The sequence below is a fragment of the Vigna radiata genome, chromosome 2, assembly GCF_000741045.1.
Source record: "Vigna radiata var. radiata cultivar VC1973A chromosome 2, Vradiata_ver6, whole genome shotgun sequence".
In the NCBI taxonomy this organism is placed as follows: Eukaryota; Viridiplantae; Streptophyta; class Magnoliopsida; order Fabales; family Fabaceae; genus Vigna; species Vigna radiata.
In genome coordinates this window covers 24,066,507-24,077,332 of record NC_028352.1, presented here as the reverse complement: position 1 = coordinate 24,077,332, position 10,826 = coordinate 24,066,507, and the positions used below count along the sequence as shown (strand labels likewise).

The window sequence follows — 10,826 nt, the reverse complement described above, 5'->3', positions numbered from 1 at the left end:
TTTTTATAATATTATCATGAATAAGGGAATCTACTTCCTACAAGCAATGGCGCTTTGGAGCTGCAGGCAAAGAGTGACAGCGTAGTGAGCCGAGATGGGTTGGGCTATAGCTATACACGGCGGCGCCGGCGACATCCCACTTTCGCTACCGCCGGAGCAGCGCCAGCCTCGAGAAGAAGCCCTCCAGCACTGCCTGAAGATCGGGGTTGAGGCTCTTCAAGCCGAGATGCATCCATTGGATGTAGTAGAGCTTGTGGTAAGATTATAACTGAATTTTATTCTATTCTTTTTCATCCAATCATTTTACAAGTTCTCATTTCATCCCGTTTTAGGGTTTATGGTTTAATTTCTTATAGAAATTCATGAGGAAGACGATACTACATTGACAATAACACGTTGTTCGCACACAACAAATCGCCTTTGATTAATAACATGTTATTTGTTTTTTCATGTCACTTTCTTATTATTCTCGTAACGTCGTGTTCATCAAATTAGGAGAAAAATTATATTTACTCGTTTTTAAAAAATAAACCAATCTTAAAAATATTCAAATGTTAAAATGAAATTGAAAATATTTTATCATGATATAAAAATAACACAGTTATGGAACTATTACTAATCTATTTAGTAATGGATGCCCCATGTTTTCTTTAGTTATACTTTTAGATGAGAAAAGTTGAAAGATTTTTTTTAAAAAAAAAAAAAAATTAGAATTAGCTTTAATTTCTAATTTATGAATTAGTTTACAGAGCAATTTTGGTTTTTGTTTTTATTTTTCTTTCTTATGGAGATTCTTATTGAAAAAGATCGTGAGTCTTGAAAAGAATAACATCTAAGTCAGCGGCTGAATGATTGCCTGAAAGGTTCCGTAGTTTTCTTGTCTTTTTATAATTCTTAACATTGCACTCCTTTGATTTTCCCTCTCTATTTTTCTTTGTAATTTTCCTCTTCTGTATATATAGGTTCGTGAATTAGAAAATATTCCACACTTTAATGCGGGTAAGGGATCTGTGCTGACGAACAAAGGTACAATTGAAATGGAAGCTTCAATTATGGATGGTAGGACCAAAAAATGTGGTGCTGTTTCTGGGCTCAAAACAGTTGTCAATGCCATTTCTTTAGCAAGATTGGTTATGGAGAAGACTCCTCACATATATCTGGGGTTTGATGGAGCAGAGGAATTTGCAAAAGAACAGGTGAGTTTCGTTTATGGTTTCAATCTATAAACTCTTTCCTTTTGTCCAACTTTTTTTCAAAGTTTAACTGTGTTATGCTGTTGTTTCTATGAAGAGAAGAAGAAATTATAAATAGTAATTTCTATTATGAGTCCAATCATTGAAAACTTTTAGAGGCAGAGTGCTTGTGGTTTTTGTTATTTGATCTTATGCTTCATTCAGCTATGTAAGTGCTGCCAAATTAATTTAGCTTTGAATCCCAGTTTCAACCATCCATAATTTGAGGTAAATGGTTGTACTATGGGAGTTTCTTTACTTACTTATGAACCATGATGCATATTACTAAGGATAGTATTTTATGCTCTGTAACTCACATTCAACAACTACAACAATAAGGGTTCTCACCTTACTTATTGCTGGGTCGTTAGTTTTACATCGAATAGTTGTTACTTGTGCTCATCTTCCTCCTCATCAAATAAATCAACCATCTCATAGCATTCCTATTTTCAGGGTGTTGAGACTGTAGATTCTAGCCATTTTGTTACTGCAGAAAATGTTGAGAGACTACAGCATGCACAAAAAGCCAACATAGTCCAGGTATTTTATTTTGTCTAGTTGTATGCTTGAGAAGTAGGCTTACGATTTATTTGAACAAAGAAATACTTTCAGAAGAAAAGATAAATAATAAAATGAGTTTTTATAAGAATTTGGAAAACTAACATAAGATAAAGTTTTTATAAATTAATGCGAAACTGAATTTTAACTTAGGAAAGAATTCACTTCGTGTTGTCCAAGTTTCACCTTAGGAAACTTATAGAAGTTATATACAAAGTCTTATGTGTTTTTTATTCTATCGTGGAATTTTATGTTAGTAATCTATGATGACCTCTAAATTTAATTCATACCACGTTATTATCTAAGTTTTCAATTAGAGCTAATGAATAATACAAAAAATTATGAAGTTTCATCTAATATGATTTTTGATGTTACCTTAATTTGTTTTAAGGTTAAATACATTTTTTAGTAGCTTAACTTTAAGACAAAATAAGAATTTGTCATGAAGTGAAATTTTAATATATTTTGATATCGAAATTTTAAAAATGAATAATATAATCTTTTTAATTTAATTACATTAAATTTTAATATGTTAAATAAGTTTTATTTATTAGTATTTAAATTGTTTACATTTTTTGATATATTCACACTTTTTGAAGAAAAACAAATTTTAATTTTTTAAATACTAAAAACATATTTACTTATTTGTTTTATTTTCCTCATGGATGTTTGATGTATAGATTGATTACAGTACACAACCCCTCCAAAACGGAACCAAAAAAGAAAAAGCAACAGTGGCTAACGGGGATAGCCAACTAGGAACAGTGGGGTGTGTAGCTGTTGATAGTAATGGGAACCTAGCCTCTGCTACATCCACTGGTGGACTAGTGAACAAAATGGTTGGTCGAATTGGTGACTCACCCATCATAGGTGGTGGCACATATGCTAACGAACTCTGTGCAGTCTCTGCAACAGGCAAAGGTGAAGCAATACTACGTGCCACTGTTGCAAGAGATGTTGCTGCATTGATGGAATTCAAAGGGGTTTCTCTCAAAGAAGCTGCTAACTGTGTTGTGCATGAACGCACACCAAAAGGTACTGTGGGCTTGGTTGCTGTGTCTGCTGCAGGAGAAGTTGCCATGCCTTACAACACCACGGGCATGTTCCGAGCATGTGCCACAGAAGATGGATATTCAGAGGTTGCAATTTGGTCTGCTTCCTAGATTTTGTCTTAAGGCACCTATCTGTTTTCTGTGATTCATTTGTTCCATATTTCAATCTTTCTGTTTAATTGCAAACAGACAACATTTGTTTCTACATTTTGAATGCTATCATTCATTGTAGTTCGAATTGGACATTATTTGAGTACTGTTGTTAGTTTAGAATTGAAGTTAAAATTAGATCTTTATTTTTTAAATCGTCTTAAATAGATACACGTATTTTATTTGATCTTAATTAGATCATTGTTTTTTTAAAATTGACTAATTTTTTATCGATGCCATTTAAGATTTAAAATGCTTGTTTGGTCAAAATTTGTAGAGATTGTTATTTGATCCAAGTTGTTGATGTTATTTATTTTTGTGATTTTTTTTTCTGATGTCAATTGAGAAAAGTTTCAATCAATCTTAGTTAGGATTGTTTTTTTTTTCAATGTTCTTGGAGTAAAATTTTTAGCTCACACTAACAGAGAAGTTGACCAAAAAATAATCTAGGCCAATGACAAAAAAAAAAAAAACCTTGATCAAAGTATATATTAGACTCAAATGATCTATTAGTTAAAATCTAATCATATTATGACAATTCTTAAGTGAATGTTATGATGTTAACAAACACATAAAATAGTGTTTTTTACTAATAAATTTATCAAGTTTAAAATAACACAATAAACCAAAAGAAACATGTACGATATGAAGAACATCATCATCATAAACTTATGATCATAGTTTGTTTAACATGTATTTAGTACACGTGATGTTATAAGTTTAGATAAGTTCACATGAACCATAAGCTTGAAACACATGAACAACTATATATTAAATGGCCTAAGCTCACAAACTACTTATAGACAATTATGCATAAAAAGACATGTTACATGTCAAAGGTTTTCTACATATAATTACATAAAAGAACAAATATCAATAATTTACCTCTCTATTAAATAACTAATTTTATGAAAAAATACAAAAAGATCTAATGCAATTAACTAAATGGTCGATACACAAACACTACTACAAGAAAACTTATTATTAAATTTTGTCATAATTTATAGACAATACAAAAACTTATGTAGGTAAAGCTAAGATACATTCAAGTTTTAGAAAAAAAAAATTGTAGATAATATTCTTATAGGTAGTAATTATCTATTGATTTTAAAAATTCATAGATAATAATTGCATTCTTCATGTTCTTCTTAATGACCATATTTTTTTAAAAATGTCATTTTTTATTGTATTTATAGTTTATTACTTAGGTTTTCTTTTACTTTGTCTCTTAACTTTGTTAGGATTGAGGTAGTTTGTTTTTTTTTTTTCATATATAATATATTTTACTTGAGGTAAAAGGAATCATGTCTCACTTTAAAGTCATCTATGTTAATTGATTCATTTTTTTGTTCTTTCACCTTTAATATCTTGGTGGATGTGTATTGAGTGGTAAGCCTTGAGTACTATAGATGTTTCCTTCTTGATCACTCCATTTTATTATAGCTTTAACATATGCACTTTTTTCTTACCACTCTATTTTATTCTATCTTATGCACTTTTAACATTCTGATGAGTTTTTTTTATGAACGTGTTGACTCTTAGAAGTTTTAAGAGCTAAAACTTACTATCTCTAAAACCTAGGAAAGCTTTGTAATATATTATTAATATGATCATTATTATTATAATGATTGCATAGAGAGCTAAGCTTGTTTAGCATGATATAAAATCTATCAAACACACTTTGTATCTTTTCATTTGGTTTCATATTAAACAACTCATATTGAAGGGTGAAAAAGACTTATATTGTTTCTTTCCACCTATTAGGAACCCTTATATGTTACTACTAAAGTGTCTTACATCTTCTTTATTCCTATGAAAATGTTCACACATTAATGAGTTTTAGGCTTTTTTGTTCAACAAGTATTGTTGCTTTTGATCGCCTACCCATAAGACATTGTAGTTTCCCTTTTCTACCATATCTAGCATATCAATAGGATATGATTCGAAGAATACAATAATACATTGTTTTAGTAGTCAAATTTTGGTCTTTAAACTAGGGTAATTTGTTGACAGTCCTTTATTTTTTATAGTAACTATGATCATTTCCCAAGAAGTTAGCTTTGAAACCAATTGAAACAAAAGTTGGCTCTAGAAAGGTGGGGAAGGGGGTTTAAGGCCTTCGACTTTAAACTCGACTAAGTCATGTTACCTTCAAAACCTCACCAAAATATTCTCAAAAGGTCTCTCATTCCTTTACCTACCTATGCTAGACTCAAGTTTATCAAGACAAACGCTTCACGAGGTCTCTCTCTAAACATGATGCATGTTTATACCATTAGTTAGACATGTATCTTAGATTAGCCTTTGGCACCATGACCCCAATCTAATGTAGGCCTTTCTAATTTAGATGATATGCATAGAATTGATTAGAAGTGTTTCACTTGATATGTTAAAACATCATGCTTCTACATATTTGAAAATTATTAGTTATACTTTGTATTATATGTCCCTGCTTGCATGCTTGCATCCTTGCATCTAATCAAGATGTTAAGGTTGAAGAAGTTCGTTCTAAGAAAGAAGAACTTTACATCTCTCACTTTCTTTACCACTATAACAACCTTTTGTCTCAAGTCCTTTCAACCACCACCATTGCCACTAAATCCTTAATGAATTAGCAATTTTATTTTTAGGACCCGATTTATAAACTATTTTAAATTAGTATCCCAATAATTTAGCCATCCAATTTTGTTGTTCAGTTGTGGTTATTATCTATTGTAGCAAATACCCCTAACTACTTTGATTAGAATAAACCTTGAAACTTTTATTAAGAAGGTATGATCTCCAATGTTGTATACCTATGACTAAAGTCACTAACTCTTTTTCATAAACTGATTTACTCACCTTATTTGGTTACAAGGCCTTACTATGGGTTTACGATTTTGCACATTGTCCTTAACCCTGCTCTTAGAGCGCCACATTTACTCTCAAATAGGTAAGTAAAATTAGGGAGGACTAAAACATGTGTTTAACTCATGACTTTCTTTAATTCTTCAAATATTGCTAATGTTATATAATCCCAGTTGAACCCATCTTTCCTGGTTATAGTTATGTCAAAGGCTTGACAATTATTCTATATCCAGTTGTTGACAATTTATAAGAAAGCAAAATTTGCTTAATAGAGAACAAGAATGAACAAAAGTAAACGAGGAGGAATATTAAAAAAGAACAATGAAAACTCACTTTAGTACATAAAAAAACATTACAATTTATAAAACTTAAAAAATAACCACCCACTAATAATTGTCCTAGAAATAAGCCACTAAATAAGTTGCATGAATCAAAGATAACAAATCGAACTGATTCCTTTAAACTAGGGAAACAATGACAATAAAAAAAAATGAAATACAAATAGAATCAAAATACGGACATGTTTCCGTCCTAAAACATTTTTCTAACATTCCTCCTTGCTTTAGGAGTTGAAAACACTAATTTTTTTCCTTAGAAGCTCGAACCTATTGACTGAAAGTGGTTTTGTAAATAAATTTGTAACTTGATTTTCAGAATTGCAATAAATCAAAATCACAAATTCATTTTTCTACACTCCTTTTAAGAAAAACAACTTGATGTTGAAATGCTTAGTTTTCCCATGAAATATAGGATTATGGGAAATAGTGATGGTAGCTTGGTTGTCAACAAAATCTTGGTATTTTCTTTCTGCTCTAGATTTAGATCCATTAAAATATTTCTTAATCACAAAGCTTGATTGACAACAGTTGTTGCAATGAATTCCACTTCTGTAATGGATTAAGCCATAATTTCTTGCTTTTTTGAGCTCCAAGAGAAAACACTTGATTCAAGAATAAAACAATAGCTTGAAGTACTTTTCATATCATCGATAAAACCTTCCTAGTCACTATCAAAGAAACCACCCAACCAAAATCACTTGTGCCTTTGACATACTGAATTATTCTCTTAATAGCTTTGAGATGTAATTAGCTTACACAGTGCATATAAATCTGGACAAAATACTTATTGCATTAAAAAGATCAAGACATGTTGTGTGGTAAGATACATTACGCAACCAATCAAACTTCTAAAGTATCCCTCATAAACTTTTTTAGCTTTATCTTCCTTACTTAGCTTTTCCTTTTGATTCATAGGAATGCTTGCTTCCTTGCAACCTTCAAACCTAAACCTTTTCAAATTCTCTTTGGCATATTTCTTCTTACAGATAAAGACTTCATACTTAGCTTACTTAATTTCCATTCCAAGAAAGAAAATCATTAACCCAAGATTTGTCATCTAAAAAACCTTCATCATTTCTTTCTTGTTTGAATTCCTTAACCATCTCTACATTGTTTCCAATCACCAAAAGATCATCAACATAAAGTGAAATCGTAAGAACATTGTTGGTCTGATGTTTAACATAAAGCATGGCTTCAAACAAGCTTTTTTACTAATGTTCAACAAATGATAATCTATTATACTATGCCAAGCTCATGGAGTTTGTTTCAACCTATAAAGAGCCTTTTTAAGAAGATACACCCTGTCCTTTTCTTCGTTCTTCATAAAACCTTCAAGTTGTTCAACGTAAATTTCTTCATGTAAAACACCATTTAAAAATGTTGATTTTAAATCAAGTTGATCATTTGAGTAGCTATAGCAAGAAAAATCCTTATAGTGTCCAAACGAGCAACTGGTGCGAAGGTTTTTGAGTAATCAACACCAAAGATTTGAGCATAACTTTTCACAACAAGTCTTGTCTAGTATTTTTTTTATAGAACCATAAGAGTTTAACTTGGTTTTGCACAACCATTTAACTCTAATAACTTTCCTATCTTGGGTTCAATCAACCAACTCCCATGTTCTTTTTTTTTTCAATCATAGACATTTCCTTTGTCATTGCAGTCAACCAACTTTGATCTTTTTCTACTACTCTAAAATCTGCAGGTTCACAAACAACAATATTTTCTCTCATAAATATAAGAAAGTGATCTTGTACCTCTCACAAAAGCATCACCTACCAATTCATTTTTTCAATCCTTTTATTCCTCTTCTATTCTTGCAACAAGAGACTTAAATTGTAGGTATGCTACAATTTGATACTTCTTTTTTCTTTTATTCTAGTTTCACTCTTCATTTTCTAGGAAGTGGACATCTTTTCTAACAACAAATCTTCTTGTTTATGGCTAAAAGATTTTATAGGCTTTATAGACAGTGCTATAGCTTATCAAAATGCCTAGCGATGTTCTTTTATCAACCTTGTCATGCTTACTCTGTGGAACATGAGTGAAACACAAACATCCAAATATCTTGAGAAAATTGTTAAGTTACTTCTAGTCGCATCAAAGCCAACAAAAACTAAGTTTCTCCACTAATGTAGTAAAGGGAAAACCTCGGGATTAATCCATGGACTTAGTTCTTGTTAAGTTTCTAAATGTAGAGTTAAATCCTAATATATACTAACTATTATTAATTAAAACAAAGTGAGGAGTATGTGAAATGAAATTTAAAAAGGAAAGAACTAAATGTAAATGCATGATTCTAACTATGCTAATTCTAAATGATAGATGTTTCCTAATTTAGAATGATGAATAAAATGTATAAATGTGAATCAGTTTTATGCTTAAGAAAATGTAATTGCAAGAATGGTAATGTAGAATTACTATTTCATATTAGTGCATGCAATGAATGAATGAAAGTGTTAATAACTAAATGCATGAAACTCAAAATTGAATGAGTAAAGGATATTTATTTACATCTATCAAAAAGTAAAATAAAATGCAATGCAATTGTTAGAAATCATGATTATCTTTTAATATGAAACATATTGGAATTACTCAAGCAAATAAATTATAAAACCTATAATTTGAACCTATTAATGCTATAATGTAATGGTGCAAAAGAAACCAAAGCTAAATCTAGATATGAAAACTAATGATGCATGAAAGCAATGATGTTATATACCATCTAAGTTATGGAAATTTAAAATGTCAATGCAAAGACTGGAAAATCATGTAATTAGAACCTAATGAAAGAAAATAAAGAATACACCATCTAAGTTAAAACTAACCTAAAATCATTTCAATAGAAAATCAAATGTGAACAACTCAACAAGCATTTTTTTTAATTATTTGTTTAGTAGACTTGTAAATAAATTTGAGCTTTAAATCGAGTTAACCATGGCCTCAAATTAGGCCACCATGACCAACCAAAGTAACTTCATCCAAGATTAAGAAGGTGCCACATGTGATGCATATGGGAGCAAAGAAGGTGCCTAATACACAATAAAAGTTTTTCTTGTGAGTTACATTAGAAAGTTGCCTTTGCAAGCTGTATTAGGAATAAAGTATCTTGCAAAATGCATACATATTACTTAGTACTGTCAAAATGGGTTGGAATCCTTGAGTCAACCCGATCCACTACAGGTTCAGGCCGTGTTTGGTTGAAAAAGAAATTGAAATTTTGATATGGGCCAATTTTGAACCTGACATACTAAGAACCCAACTCACCTGGATTGAACCCGTGATGAGTTGGATTCGCGAGCCAATCCATCTAATTTTGGCTTTTGTGCTTGTTTTTGGATTATATTTGGAGTTAAAGATGATTTTAGATTGTATTATGTATTTTTTATTTTAATTGTCTTTGAAATTTAACATCATTTTGGATTGAAATTTATTTAGATTTGAATTAGAAAAAAAATTGTTATTTTTTTGGAACTGAAAAAGAAACTTGTCATTAAGTGAGCTAGTGAACCAACCCTTTTAACCCACCAATCTGTGGCAAGCTAAGTCAAGTTCAAATTTTTTTCAAGTCGCTATAATAAGTGAGTTAAGTTGGATTGATTCACTAAATGACCAATTCATGATGAGTTACGCCAGATGATCTGTTTTAACAGAACTAATTACTCTTAAATAACTTGAATTTGAGTTTCGTTTATAATATAGTACATAAAGAAGTTAACCATATCTATAAATAATCTTCTTATGAAATTGTAATTATAAGAAAATAATGTGAAACTAAGCTAAACTAAGAAATAATTATGAAAACCTTTCGAAAATATCTGCTCTTTCTTTAAGTACTTTTAAAAAGTTATTTTTATTATAAAATTGAATAAAGTTAATTTAGAAATAAAGAATGATAAATATTAACATAAACAATATACAAAAGATGACACAAAAGTTTATATTGATTCAAATCAATACAAATCATTAAATAATCATAAATCTTATCTAAATTATTCAATCTTAAAATAATTGGAATTCATTATAATTATATATTTCATTCAAACACTCAATAAAAATAAAACATATATATGATCAGAAATAATATAAGATCAACCCTTGAATAAAATCAAGATATATCCAATCATTGGATCATACCCACCAAGAGAAAACAAACCAAATCAACTCTTGAATACTTTAAAAGAATATAAAATGGAATTACTCCAACAATTCAAATAAAAGAAAGATATTATAAAAAAATAACACAACAAAAGCACCTTAAATAGCAAAACACAACCTTTTTACAAAAATTATCTGAACAATCTTGAAAGCATTCTTTATCAACTCGAATGATCTGGATAGATTTTGTGAATTCGCTTTGCATAGTATTATTAAATGTGAGAACAATGAATTAAAAAATATTATTTATAAAACTCTAAGAATGCTAATTAAAATTTTTTTCACACGCATTTAATTATTTATCTTAAGTTGGTGATTATTACTCTTAATAAAATTTTAAAATCAAATAAATTGATCTCTAAAATATTATTGTTCTCAATATTAGTTAAAAAAATAATTTAAAATAAGTTAGTTCATTATTAAATAAGATAATTGATTATTTTTTAGGTTTAATAGGTTCAGTGATCTTTATTTATGCAGATTTACGTTAA

The 10,826-nt window shown here is 29.7% G+C and overlaps 1 protein-coding gene across 1 annotated transcript; it reads left to right on the top strand.

Annotated features, from left to right (window-relative positions):
* On the top strand, positions 1-3,088 carry LOC106755666 (isoaspartyl peptidase/L-asparaginase). The gene is made up of 4 exons (XM_014637856.2): positions 1-256; positions 963-1,196; positions 1,686-1,772; positions 2,471-3,088. The coding sequence occupies exons 1-4, from the start codon at positions 95-97 to the stop codon at positions 2,951-2,953; spliced, it is 966 nt and encodes a 321-aa protein (XP_014493342.1). The 5' UTR covers positions 1-94; the 3' UTR covers positions 2,954-3,088.
* Positions 3,089-10,826: the final 7,738 nt, after the last annotated feature.

Excerpts from the sequence above, each read along its gene's own strand:
- LOC106755666 (XM_014637856.2), top strand. The coding sequence starts at position 95 with ATGGGTTGGGCTATAGCTATACACGGCGGCGCCGGCGACATCCCACTT. Across the intron at positions 257-962 it reads TGGATGTAGTAGAGCTTGTG|GTTCGTGAATTAGAAAATAT; the intron begins GTAAGATTATAA and ends CTGTATATATAG. Across the intron at positions 1,197-1,685 it reads AGGAATTTGCAAAAGAACAG|GGTGTTGAGACTGTAGATTC; the intron begins GTGAGTTTCGTT and ends TCCTATTTTCAG.